This window comes from Agelaius tricolor, unplaced genomic scaffold (assembly GCF_023055355.1).
Source record: "Agelaius tricolor isolate 1412-34295 unplaced genomic scaffold, bAgeTri1.0.p SCAF_10, whole genome shotgun sequence".
NCBI classification, from domain to species: domain Eukaryota; kingdom Metazoa; phylum Chordata; class Aves; order Passeriformes; family Icteridae; genus Agelaius; species Agelaius tricolor.
This window is the reverse complement of record NW_027269270.1, coordinates 6050092-6064606: the sequence shown is the minus strand read 5'-3', so window position 1 is coordinate 6064606 and position 14515 is coordinate 6050092. Positions and strand designations below refer to the sequence as shown.

The 14515-nt window shown below is 41.7% G+C and overlaps 1 protein-coding gene across 4 annotated transcripts in view; it reads right to left on the bottom strand.

Annotated features, from left to right (window-relative positions):
- The window catches only part of MYO1B (myosin IB), a 108898-nt gene that overhangs the window by 72372 nt on the left and 22011 nt on the right, over positions 1-14515 (bottom strand). For all 4 annotated transcript variants that reach the window (XM_071434527.1, XM_071434526.1, XM_071434528.1 and 1 more), the window contains one exon: positions 7416-7531. In XM_071434527.1, coding sequence (XP_071290628.1) covers positions 7416-7531 — 116 coding nt within the window. The remainder of the gene's footprint in view (positions 1-7415; positions 7532-14515) is intronic.

The following is a 14515-nucleotide window of genomic DNA, read 5'->3' as shown; positions in this document are numbered from 1 at the left end:
GTTTAGTCTGCTGAAGCATTTACACATATCCCCAACATATATTCAGGAACTTTTTTTTTTCCTGCTTTTTTTCTTAATTATCTTTGGTCTAATAATCTAGCCGAGTTCCAAACTTTTCTGTGCTTACAAATAAACATAGACTATTACAGATACACTCACATGCAAGGAAAAACAAAAAAGGAAGAGGGAGAGATTGTCACAGATAACCAAAAACATTTGACTCTCCATCCCCAACATGACTGAAGTCAAATGTGAAGTATGCTGTGTACAGGGGTACGAGTAAATATTTGAAAACAGTTCTGAAAACAAAGTTATTTTGTTGAGGCTCTAAGCCAGCAGTTAATTCATGAGGGATGCTCTGAGATTATTTTCCTTTGTACACCATGACAACAACTATAGAGTTACAGAAGCATCTGGAACAGATCTCAAGTTAAGTGTTTCCCTTAGAAACTCACAATATTTTAAAGGTACCCAAATTCTTGCATTCCTCTTCCTCAAGGAGCCCCCTGGGCACGTGAGGGCTGGCTAGGAGAGCTCTCCAAAGGAGACACTGATGGATGAGCAGGCTCTCCTAGAGCCAGGTGGGTCCTGCCCAGAGAGGGGGCCTCTGGCAGTGGCACCTCAGGAGCTGTGACTGACAGCACTGCCAGCTGCTGTGGCTGGGCACACTCCAAGGGTTTGTGAGCCAGCAGAACTGGTGCTTCTGAATGCTTTTGTCATGGCAGAATACACTGCTGCAGCTTCTGAGAGACCCAGAGATGAGGGAGGGTGGGACCAGAGGCAGCCAGCACTCTCCATCTTCTGGGGTATTTTGGGAGGCAGTTTTGCCTTGATGCTTTTTATAACCCCTGAGGTCTCTATATATACTCCTTCCTAGGCTAGGAAGTGTTTAAATGCCACAAGAGCACAGAAATCCAGCCTGGCTCCACGCAGGCTGTGTGCAAGCAGCCCTGTCAGCCCCAGCCCACCTGCACAAAGCTCTGCTGCTACATGGCATTGTCTGTTCCCATCCTGGACATCCCATGTCCTGGACACCAACAGCAGAATGACAGCACCAGGGCCATGCAAAAAAAGAATTTAAAGGGCCTTTTCATTTCTTAATTTAGACTGAGCTACTTAGAGGGGCAACAGAAAGGCTCATTCCATCAAACTTTGGAATCCAGTCTAAATGTCACTCCAGAATATTCTGAAAATTGAAATAGAGCACAACATTCATATACACACTGCTTTTTTCAGGCTGTTTATACTCCTGGGGTGTTGGGTGCATTTCTGGAGCTTCCTTACAGCCACACATCCTGCTATAAATCAGTTCCTGTATTATTCTGCATTATTAGAAAATTTCATGCAATCTAAAACCAGCAGCAAACAAGCAAATACTGTTCTTGTCAATAAGACTATATGCAACTCTGGAGCACTGGGGCAAGATGGCTGCAATATGTGCTATCCAAACCCACTAAAACAGCCCTGCTCAAATTTCAGAAAAAGCTAAATTAGTTGTTGTATGTGGAAGAAACCCTGCTTTATACCCTGAGCCTTCAAACTGGCAAAATGCCTTTTCAGAGGTCATTCACTTCAGTATGGCCACATCACAACTGCCTTCCTCAAAACTCTTGTTTCCTCAGAAGGACTTCTGAGGTCTCCAACCAAGTGTAAATGTAGGAAACTGTGCATGCCATGATTGGTGTGAGAGAACGTTGCAATAGAAGAGTCTCTTCTCAGGCATGAAGTCCTTCTGGCTCTTGAAGCAAGTGTGATGTTTCATCACCCTCCTTTCACCTCTGGGCTTGAGGGACTTACATTCATGGGCTCACTGCATCCATCTCTGCCTCCCTACAGAGGCTAAGAGAACACTAAGTCTCACCCCTACCAAGAAAAGACTTCAAGGTTCTCTGTAGGGCTCCACCCCCCTCTTCTTCTTTCAATTCACTCCAAGCATGGGTTTAACAATTAGGAACTCAGAGTCCTCTCTAAGTGCTATTTATGATTTCCACCAGTCACAGATGTTCCCTCCCTGCCTAGTGGTCAGTTATGCCAACTAAGCTCTGAAGTGAGCAGCTTCCCTCAGCCATAAATCTCTTGTGAAAGCAGAACTCTGCTGATGAACAAGTCCAAAGACCAAGTCTCTGGAGAAGTCAGGAATTACTAGGAATAAGAACAAAATCTGTAAAATGGGATACTGCAAGGTGAAGAAAACCACAGTGGGTGGTTAAAAAAGAGAAAAAAAAAATAAAAAGAAAGAAAATGAAGATTAGGAAAGTACAAACTGAAACGGAAATGTTAAAATAAACATACTGGGGCAATGAAGGACACTTAACTATGTCACAGCCTCCCATCCCACCCCCAACTTCTTCAACAAAGACAGCTACTATGCATCTTACCACTCTGCTACCTATGGGTAAAAGCTTGCTTTTACATACAGGTAAAAACTATCCTTCACAGCTGGAGCTTTATCACACCCTCCAGACAAAAATGTTTGCTTTACATCATAGAGGAAAAAGAGTTACTGAAACCTTGGTGTTCCTGAAGACATCTGATCCTTTAACACCAGCAGAAAAAGAGCCACAAGCAAAAATCTAACTTCTATATTCAGCATTTACATCAGCTCAAAAGCTGAAAAGCAAATTGTATCCATTATCAGAGTAACTGCAGATATGCACAGGATAATGATTAATCCCAATAATTATCTACATGACAATAACTGAAATGTGAAACATAGAAAAGTTCCTCATTATTGCATTTAACAGGTATCACATTGGTATATTTGTGCTTGTATCCCATAAAAATGCAAGCAGGTTTTCTTGAGTTGCCTGCATAAATTTAGGTCTAAATTTGAAACCTTTACATGCAAAACTATTCAGAAAATTTCAGAAACGTTGATTTAAAATAATCAATAATAAGTAAATAAAATATACTTCAAATTGCCTATGTGGAATTCAGCAAGTGTGTGATAAAAGCCACCTCCAGATTTCTCATGTCACCCTAAATACTTCAGTGCATAGCCTAAAAAACATGCAGAGTGACTGAACTCTTATTTGAATGTAGCTGGCCATTAGCAATACAGCTGCCACTTTTACTTCATCCCCCAACTTAAAATAATCTGTATTTTTTTTTAGAGCAAGCAGGTAGGGCATCTCAGACCATAAAGGGGAGCCAAAAGCCACCTGTCACCTTCCCTGCCAGGGACAGAGAGCTGCTAGGAGCCAGGAGACAAGGTTAAAACAGAAAATTCAAGAAAGCACCTACTCTCCAACCCCTTATTGCCAATCTGTTACTGATAGGGAAGTGATAGAGCATGATGGTTACAAATATGTGGGATGATAATCTATTTGGTTTCCCATTGCATTGACTTCAACAATGCCAGCAGCTACCTTTGTCACCAGGGAAAAATCAGTGTAAAATAGCAAGATAGACAGCTTGGTTTGCTCTCATGACTAGCTCAGCCACAAGGTAAGCAAAGCAGCAATTACATCAACTGAAAGAGTAATTACATCAACTGAGAGAGCAGAACAGAAGTGTAAGAACTGCACAAATCAAGCAGCAAACTGTTTGAACACTGAAATGTCATACTCTGCCCTGCCAAGTCAGAGACAAGTTTGATCCTGCCTTGCAGATAAAGACAAAACCAGCAAGATTAACAACATTAAAACAAAAACAACAAGCCAGCAATTAAAAAGTTTGGTCAACTTCCTATTACACCTATGCAAATAGCCACAGACCATGAAAACAAGCATTCAAGGAGACCTAGAAAAATAACGCTTCTATTACATGGTGCCACAACAACAGTAGCACAGTAGTGCACTCAGGGAGGAATGAACTATTAAAATAAAAACCTCTTGGATCAAATTTTATCAGCTATAACACTATCCAAAATCACCTGACCAGAAACTTTCTCTCAGCAACTCAGTTTGGCTGCCCATTCAAAGTGTGACTGTGACCCTACTCTAGTTTCCAGAGATCATTAAAAAAAAAAAAAAAAAAAAAAACAGAAAAACAAACCTGTCCAAGCCCTGCAATTAAGTGTTAACTGGCGTCACTGAAAGCATCACTCACTCTCACAGACGCTCTTGAGGAAACACAGAGCAGAGGACGAGGTGTTCCCTCCCTCCTCTCTCAGATTAGGGCTGAGAAAACACCTGAACAGATTTTTCACCCCCTACAATGTGTTCCTTCCAGTGACCATACACAGCAGCAAATCTGCAGGTATTTCCTTCCTGTCATTATAAACTTCTGTCTTTTTCTCCTTCTGTTTCCCTGTGCTGGCCAAGCCTGCTCTTTACCTGGGACAACTGATATTCTCAAGCACAGCCTCCTCACCTATCACACTGAGGCACATACAAGCAGCTCCAGCCCAGACAGAAGCTCACAGAAAATTCTTGGAAAATCAATAAAACATGATTTTGGTTCTCCAGGAGCTTCCATACAGAGCTGTCCCTATGGGAACAACCCATGGCAGACTGTTCTAGAGATGCTGACACTTAAATCCTGGTCTTCCCAAACCTGAATGTTCTCTCCAAAACTGCAGATGTTGGAGAATTTGAGCTGTTACACCAACAGGAGATGGAAGAGTTTTGGTGCCATACTGACCTAGTATCTATAACAATCTCTAACCAAACCACTGCTAGAAATTTTGCTTTAATTAATTGCTTGCATTTTTCTAGCTAGCACTAGTACCAAAGTTACATTATTTATACAAAAAGAGATGTTGAAATAAGGAACACAGTATATCTAATTCTATTTCTAGACAAACTTTTTAGGTTGGATAGATTAGTTTCCTTCTAAACAATCAAGAGTTTTACTTTGCTCAGGATCACACAACAGAAGCCAAAAGTCTTTCCCAGTGGGTCTTCCCCACAATCAATTCTTGTGAAGAGTCCATGGCTCAACAGAGATTTACACATCAAAGAAAACCAAGTATGCACATTTCCACAAATCAATGGGGGTTTTTTACCCCCGTGGCAGAACAAACACCACAAATTGCAATTTGTCTCGTAGCATCTCCTTATTAAAGTTCCTGAGCAGCTAAAAAAGAGCCACCTTGAAGATTGCAAGGTCTCTGAGGAAGTGCAGCAGCCTCCCTAGACACGCCTGAACCCTGCTTTTAGCAGCGGCCTAGTGCTGCAGAGCAGCCAACCCTAGCATTAGCTGCAAGCTCCAAGGGTGGGATGATGCCAGCTCCGTCCCTAAGTCTGTCAGTCCTCAGTCTGTCCTGAGCAGCAGGGTAGGCAGGCACAGTGAATAGCCCAGGCCTGGCCCCAAGCCACCCTGACAGCTCCATTCAGGATCTATCAACCAGCAGCCAAGGACCAGCTCCGTGTTTGCAGGCTGGACAACTGGACTGGCACAAATCCTTAGGGGTACAGCACTAAAGGAACTCCACACTAAAGGGGATGAGAAGTGGTTTAGGTTTGCCAGAGATGCCATAAGGCAGCCTACATAGCACTTATTTTATACACCTACAATACTGCCCAAATATCTCTTGAAGATGGTGAGAATTCTACCAATTTTAGCAGAGCCAAAAGAGACTCTTCTTGATTCTGCAACTCCCATAAGCATCTAGAGACAGGTGGGAAGGGAAGCAAGGTCACCATAAAGTAAGATCATTTTATATTTCTACAGTTTGCAAATGATGTAATAGAAACAAAGATTATTTCCTAATCCTTTATTTTAAAAGATATTTTGTCCACTTCTGACACTTAGGTGTCAGAAGACAAAACTCTCACAGAAGCAATAAAAAATAAAGAAAATTTGTGAAGAGATCATATCTGTCCAAAACAAATTAGGCCTACACTTTTCTTGATTGGGGACTCTATCCAAATTGCAAGAAAATCTATTACTATCAAGCAATTGAGATCTCATGACAAAAATTAAAAGTCAATATTTTCTCACTTTGGTCTCTTACTCTTAAAGTAGATTTCTAGTGTTTGGGCTCCAGAAGTTGTTGCTGTGAGGTGGGAACCTGACCATAAAATTATTGTCATTAGTCATGAATGATGTTTATGAAATAGTTTTCTACCAAGTATGAGAGTCTACCAAGTAGACTCTCATAATACACACAAGAATGACTCTTGACCATTTCTGTTCTGAAAAACCATCTCTCAAGGGACAGAAAAATGTGGAGATCAATATATTAGTATGTACTTGATTCAAGGTGTAACCAAGTACATACTGACTTTCAGAATGTCAGACAAACTTTAACTCACAAGTTTTATTTTTAAAATACTCCATCATTTGACAGCAAATTTTATGCAGCTGAACAAAATTAGCAGAGCAGAAAGTTCTTTTAGCAAGGAACTGTGTCAATTTAGCAAGCAATTGGGCTTGCTAAACAAAACAGTGAAGAAAGAAAACCTGAATTTAGCCAGAGTTCAGAACCAAGAGGTCCAAGAGCTACCAGCAATTTATTTGATCTGATTATTGGGCTGTTTGTATTTCAGACTATGCTTCTGGGAGAGTGACAGATGAAGTGTTAAGGCAAAAAATTAATCAGTTAACTAAATATCTTGCAGAACACTTTGTACACATAATTTTCATTTAACCTACAAGTTAACACTGAAGCAAGATGTATAAATGTATGGCCCTGTTTAGACACTTATCTGACCACTGATTGACCCAGTCTCCTGAATTTGTGGCTGAAGGGTCAGGTGCAACCCCACAGCCAGCTGGAAACCCTTCTCCTTCCCAGTGTCACTGAGGGGAGGAACAGCTGGCTCCAGCCTCACCTCTAAAACTGGCAAGGTAAAATTATTACAGCAACATGCAGACCTTGAGGACCACGTACCTTCCTCTCAGCCACACCACCCACACCTGCGAACAGCACCTTGTCCTATTATTCATCCTATTTTAGTCCTAAAGTTTGCATTATGCATTTAGGGTGCTCTGGCTGTCCTTTATGAATGGGCTCATTTCCAGCCAGCACAGAGAAGACCAAGCTTTAATTTTCCTACAGTTACCATTCAGACATATCCAACGCGTTTCTGCATTCATCGTGAGAGGGTTGGTTTTTTTCTGCATTGCACGAAGATAATTTAAGAGTTTCAGTTATCAAAAGTAACACTATATGATTCAAACATATTTAACACCTTGAGGCTCCCAGGAGGCATCTGGACTTTGAAAGAAACAGATTTCCTTGAAAACAGACTGCTTACTTCACTGTGCTGTAATACTGGCTACTGCTAACAGTTAGGGAGGAATGTTCTGAAATGCACATACCAGGGCCTAAGTGCATGAAAGAAGAAGAGTAACTCATTTTAACTTCACTTTAAAATACAGCTGAGTGAATAAAAATTCATTTTGGGGGAGTGGTGGTGTAATTTTCATTTTGGTAGCCTTAATCAACAGATCTTTTGAGGAGAGAGACAGCTGGTACCATCTGTTCCCAGACAGAATGAAAACTAAAATTTCTTTGCTCTACTTACATGTGAGGACTGAGTTCATAAAAGTTTCGGTTTCTGTATTCTTCCACTTTCTCTGGAGTATAAATGGGTAGAGATCTGTAGGGGTTTATTGATATCACCACGCTGCCAATGTATGTCTGTTGAAGGAAAAGAGAAAATTATTGTGGGATTTTCTTTTTGACATAATTTTGCTGCTTATATATTATTTACCCATTTAATAATTTTGTGGAAACAAACAAACAAAAAAAAGGCCTAATTGTAGCAATGAATAAATATGTTCATAATTTTCAAAACACCTTTTAGATACTCTCTCTGTTGGGTCCCAAGTAGCTATTTCTGCATAACTGAAAGCCTCTTATGAACATTTTCTAAAAGAAAGCCCAATCATACTATATTTCTGTGACTAATTCAGCTGGGGGAGGGAAAGGCAGAAGGACACAGATGTTCACGAAGAACTGACTCCATCTGCATGGCAAATGTCACACAAGCTTTGCTGCAGCCCTTGGCCACTCACACCAAACCCCAAAAGGCAAGGCTGGCACTGGACTGTGCCCCTCTTCCCAAGGAGGAACTTTATGTCACCTTGTCAAAGCCCCAGGCACAGAAGAAACCTGAAGGGGAACAGCCTTGGACAGGTTTCTGCCATGGTTCCTCAGCAGATGTGAAGTGCAATTTGTATTTTCAGATTCTAAATGTACTCACCATCACCCTTGGGAAGCAAAGGGAAAAATGTGTTGTTTCACTCTGTTAGACCCCATGCACTGCTGGGCTCAAGGAAGACCAATTCTGTACACAATAAACTTGAATCCTTAAGCCTACTGTCAGATATCCCACAGCTTTCTGCGCCTCCCTCAGCTCCAAGGGCTGCAAACAAATACACTGAGCAGCAAGAAATGCCAAAACCCCATTCCATCCTGCCTGCAGATACTGACCAAAGAGTAATAAAACCCCCAAGTGTTTGGTATCTCTTTGCACAACTGTGAAACAAATAAATAACACCTGATGAAACATGTTTTTTCCAGTAACCAGTGCTCCCTAGGAGGTGTATATGCTCTACAGAAAGCCATAGGTTCCCATTACTTGGATTACATTTGCAGTAACTACAGAAGAAAAAAAAAACCCACAGTCGTTTTTTTTAAATGCACTATGATTCTAAAGGGCTTCTGTGCTGATATCTCAGCACCTGACAAACACTATTTGGATTTTTCCCCACAACACTTCTTAGAGAAAATACTGTAATTTGCACTTTGAAATGGGAGGAGAGGCATGAGGAGCCCAAGCTACTGACCAAGCATGTTCAGTAGAGCACCAAATTATGGCCAGGGCTGAAATTACAAATGAGAAATATTAATTGCTGCAACCCTTCCAGATCTAACTTCCATGCCTAAAGCAATTTCCTGCTAAATGCTACTAAATCTGGTCCTAAGCAGAAAGCAAGGAGAGGAATATTTCCCATTTTCCATTGCACACATATGCCCAGCCAAGCTGTGAACTCACATGGCATCTTCTGTCCCAAACTGAGTGGAATAAACCAGACTGCAGTGATAAAACAAGTGGCATGAGGCCTCCAGAGACTCTTAAAGCTCATCTTTGTAGTGTTTCCTATTCCTGGGATGGATCAGAAGCAGCCAAAAAATTAGGAGTTCTGCTCTTTCAAGCACACACCACAGTGTGTGCTTATGTAAATGTTCTTCAAATAAAGAAAAAATGGTTCTAGTTTTGTGGTCATCCTCCCCCTATGGAGGAAATAATTTTCCAGCTATGTCTAATCTCTTTGGCTGAACAAGATGGAAATGCTAAAATTGCCTTTCTACAGTGTTTACTTTGCTCTCTCTCAATACAAGCGGCCTTGGCAATTTGGAAATCTACAGATTCCTGGCAAGACCAACAGATGCCCAAGACTAAGAAGCTTTCTAGTCTTCCCAAGTGCACAGATAGCCCAATTAGGACTCTTTTCTGATAAAACAATAATAAATTGTTTCCTCCTAAATCTTAGGAATTTGTGAGCTCAGCCTGTTGTGAAACCAGTGCTGTAAAGTATCAGCAGAAGAGAGATGAAGGCCAAATCTTAAACATTATATTCTGAAACATGAATTCTTTGGAACACAAAGACTTGTCCCTATTCTGCTATCATAATAGCATACAATTTAATTGCTAAGTTCCTTGAAGTACCCTGGGACTTCAAGATAAAGAAAGATTACTGAAAGTGAAAACCTTGATTTTTAATTTTGAACACAGGCATTTAAATGAGATTTATTTAGAACCATGTCTTCATAGCTAAGTGCTGCTTAGACAATGTATTTTGGGAATTCAAGTCAGCTCTTTGCTGCCAGATACAAACAAATACGGGCCATTTCCTAAAATACTAATATTTCAAAAGGTCAAATGACTATATTGAAACAAAGACATGCTCCAATCCATTTTAAACACCAAGCCAAAGTGTGCCAAGAAGTCATTGGGTTTGTTGCAAAGCTGCTTACAAGAACTAATACATTTCCTCTTCTGAAAATGCCAATCTCTCAAAGCTGATGCCTAATAGCTACTTGCTACTGGTGGTCTGTGAGACTGCACATAACAGGGATAAGCAGATCCGGAAAATAGCTTTCCCACATAACATCTGTCTTCCCACCAGAGCTCTATTATAAACAAACAAAATAAATGGCTTAAATCCTCGAGCGAGCGACAAGCACAGGAACATTCCAGTGCTGAAGGCAGAACGCCCAAGAGTAGTGGGAGACCATACCACAGCACCCCAGGGACAAAAGAGATTCTTGAATTTCCCTGCTTAAGGACAAGAATGAAAGAAGAGTTGGCCTCATGATGATGGATGCACAGAATACAGCCAGGAGATTTGATTTCTTTCTTGGTTTGACATGGTCTCCTTATGCAAGTTTGGGTGAGATCTGCTGTCTCGTGAAGTTTTGCTAACTAGACTGCTAATAACACTCCTTCCTCCCAACTTCTACTTCAATGCAACTCACAGAGGTGAATTCTGTGAGTTTTTGCTCAGAACACAAAGCAAAAGGACCCTCACTCATCATTTCTCAGTGCACCTCTCATGTGGTGTGACAACACTGCTTCAGAACAGAGCATTCAAATTTCTGTCAGCTTAAATGACAACACACTCTGCATTCACCACCAAAACAACACATACAGCTCATTCCTGTTCAGATAAGGGGTTAGCACCTCAAGCAGGAAGAAAATTCCAAATTCCAATTCAACTGGAAAAGCTGTTCATGTTTGTTACACATCACTTCAAAGTACTGGTCCAGATGCAATGACCAAGACTCTTTGATGTCCCATTTTCTCCCCCTAGGACTGGAGGCCAATGTAACCACTTGGGACAAGATACTAGTGCTACTTCCAGTTTGCAGGGACCATGCAAGGCCTTCTGAGCCTCTCTCACCCAAGCAGACTGGCTTAAGAAAAAGCCTCAAATAGCAGGATCAGGCTCTTGCTGCTTGAGAGAAATGTACAGGCAGCAGCCTCTTCCCAGTCAAAGGTTAGGGAAAGTTGTTGCTATAAACTGGACATTTCCAGCTAAGAGGCTGCAGACACCTTTCAGTGAGCCCAGTGAAAGGTCCCCAAACAACCTCTGCTGCCAGGGTGCACAGTGAAATCTGGTACACAGGATAGAGGCAGTGCAGGCCAACCCAAGAAGGGCATCCTTTAGAAGAGCACTAGTACAACTAACAGGAGAATATTTCACACCCTGGGACACAGTATATTAATAAAGCTGTTTTTCCTCCTGTCAAAGTTAGACTTGCAGTGCCCCAAAGGCCAGAAGAGAGGAGACTGGATCTGCAGAAGCCAGGGAACACTACTGACACCAGTTGAGGCAGAAGCACAGAAGTTGTCCAGCTGGGGCTGTCATAAAAGCCTGCTCTGTATCCTTAAAAGCTTTTCTGGATCTGTGGCAATCTCTGCAAAGCAACCTTCTGCAGAGGTTAAAATCATTCAACATCTACACGGATTTGTGGCAAGCCTTTTGGAATTGTAGCCTACATCCCTTTTGTCAGCTCTGCTAAAAACAAACCCACTGCTTCTTACCTCTTGTAGCCTGTAACAGCCCAGAGAAATTGCTGCTGCACACAAGTCAGTCCTGCTGTAAAATGCCCCAAGTACAAATGTACCTGGCAAGTGCACTAATTCCCAGGGGGCAACAAGGTTTCTCTCTATTTATTTAATGTGTCAAACTTTGGAGCACAGAAATAGAAAACAAAAAAAATTTAGTAAAATAAGATTGCTAGTTTGGATTCTTCCATTTATGCAGGCCAATTTTAATACTCCAGATACACATAATGCACATTGCTTTAGTAATGGCTATGCTCAAATAATCATTTGGTTCCTAGATCTTTGAAGAGTTTCAGATCATGCCACCAAAATGTTTCATTGAAATGGGAGACAAAGTAGATCAAAGAAAAGTGTGACTAGGTTTTATTGGAATTAATTCCAAACCAAGGCTTCCCAGCACTGTTTTCATTGTGGTGGAGGAGAGCTGTGTTCTGGTTTTCAGGCAGTTTTTTTAATATGACACGTGAAAATTCTCTTTCTAATATAATACTCATTTTCCTTTGTATTTGCCTGACCTACTGCAGTTCTGGATCTTGCCAACTCATAAGCATGTGTGCCACTGCATGTTCAGAACAGCTGAGGCCAAGGAGATGGCAGAGGAAGCCTGTACTTACATGTTCTAAGTGTTTTGAGCTGTCTCAATCTCAAACAGAGCCAGGCAAATTTAAAACTACAACTTTACTCTATATTGAAGTTTCCTATTTTAATAAGTGTTACCAGCTAGATCAGTACTGTATTAAAATATCACCTATTATTTGAACAATCATGTTGTGAGCTCAAATTTGTTTTACAGTGTGGCTGGCCATAACAAAATAGCTAAATGCACCATGCCTCTGGTCCATCGTGTTTTTTCAGGTTGGAAGCACAAAGCTGCAAGAGACAATGTTTTAAAAGAGTAAGGAAGACAGCAACATGAAGACTAAAAGCAAAACCACCTGAGCCCATTGCTGTTTCTGGGGCTTTGATTTACTCATTCCTGTGTATGGCAATTGAGGTGTTTGTATTGCTTGGTGGAGAGGGATGGGCAGGGTACTTGAAAAAGACAAACAAACAAACAGACGTGGATTTCATCCTGTAACACTCCAGGGTTTGCAGGCACTGTTCCACAGCAGCACATACAAAATAAACTCCACCTGTGATCCAAGCTGAGCAGCTGCACTTCAGGTTGAGGCAATGCTGGGCCAACACTCCTTGTGCTTCAGTGAGAGCAGGGAAATATATCACTGGACTGCTGAACAAACACAGACTATTCTCCATGATGATGAAAACCCTCTTGCTCAAGCCCACCTTCTTGGAAACAGCATTTTAGTCCCAGAGATACAGTGGACAAAGTCTGTATGTTGTAATAGGAAAAACCCCCAATCCTGGTAAACTACTCTCTGTGCTTAATGCAGTTATTAACCAGGACAGGCAGCCGTGTAAAACCTGCATGGGACAGTAAAGGCTGTAAAAAAACCTACCTAGAAGAGCAGTGGATGAGGTCCTGAAGGGATAAGAAGGGAAAAACAATCAAGGAAAATAAGAAAGTGAGGAGACAAAATAACAGTCCTGTACAAAGTACATTAATGGCTGATATAATGACTCAAGAAAGAAAGCTCAAAGAGGTCACACAAAGGCAGAAGCCCACATTTGCATCCCAGAGCAAACAACGACAACACAGGCAACCTAAGTCAAAGAGGATAACCACACTACTAAAATGTCCTTCAATATGGGCTTGATCCTGCAAGCCACTGTGCAAGCAGCAGCAGCCTGGACAAGCTGTGGGCAGCCAGCAGTGGCCAGGATCAAGCCTTTAACTGCACTGCAAGCTGTTTGAGATCCAAGCCCTGGAGTAAGAGCAGCTCATTTGCCAGAAGACACCCACACTGCAAGTCGGAGCGAGTACGCGAAGTGCATGCACGAGCGCAGCTGATCAGGTTTCACTTCTGAGCTTCTTGAGGGCACAGAAATCTCTGCCCTGCTCAGTGAACATTGCTGCTAACCTCAATATCATCATGAACAGACTCCAGTGCTGTTATTAATGAAGCAGGCTAATCCTCTCTGCTCGTCTCATCTCTGGCTACACTGGGATGATTTATACAAACAAAGAGTCCATACACAGGATACATATACAGGCAAAACCTGAAAATAGGCAATGAAGAAGTCAACTCAAAGGTGACATGAGGAATTTTCAAGACACTGTTTAAGCACCCTCAAACATCAGTGCTTGCCCACTTTTCAAAAGGGAAAGACTTGTTTTCACAAGCAAACAGTAGCTGGAGATTGGATGTGTCTGTGCCAAGAAACCACTGGTGAAAACATTAGTGAGAGCATTCATTCCAAAATATTCCATTATTTCTGTATGAATGAAAGGTGGGGGGGAGAGAAGGCGAGCTTTCTGCCCTTTTGCAGCCAAGGCTATCCTATGCTCTTCAGGGTGAAAGCCGTGTTTTTACAGCCCTTGGACACTTTTGCTTCTATTTTTTCATTTGTCAGTCTTTCATTAATCTTCCTTCAGTGTTTTGCTATCATATAATGTGCACTGAAACCATCACAAAATGACCCAGATGTCATCATCACCTTAGTGAAGAAATACACAGTATTTTGAGGCAAAGCTAACACTGTAACCAGAGGCATTTCCTACACTTTCTCCTCTCTATTTTCAAAGTATCACATCAGAGGCAAAAAAGAAGGAGTGTGTAGGGGAGGAGAAGACCCCTACACACCGCCCACCAAATACATTCAGTTTTCTCTGATCCTTATTACTGTTTTCTTACTCCTTCATGCAAATACTGCATGGAGCCCCACAAGCAGTGCCTCAAACACGAGGCTCTGAATCGTGGGAGCTGTACAAAAAGGAAAGGAAACAAAGCACTGCCTTGAGATAAATAACTCTCCTCCCACAAAGCACTTCAAGGTAAAAAGCAGCCAACCTGCTGTGAAAATCTTTACTCCTGACTCTGGGCAAGTTATGAAGTTTGTTTTGCTGGAGCAGGCTGATGTGAAGGGCCAGAGGACCCACAGGATTTTTATCTAGATAACAAAGCAAAGGAAGATTTGCAGGGAGG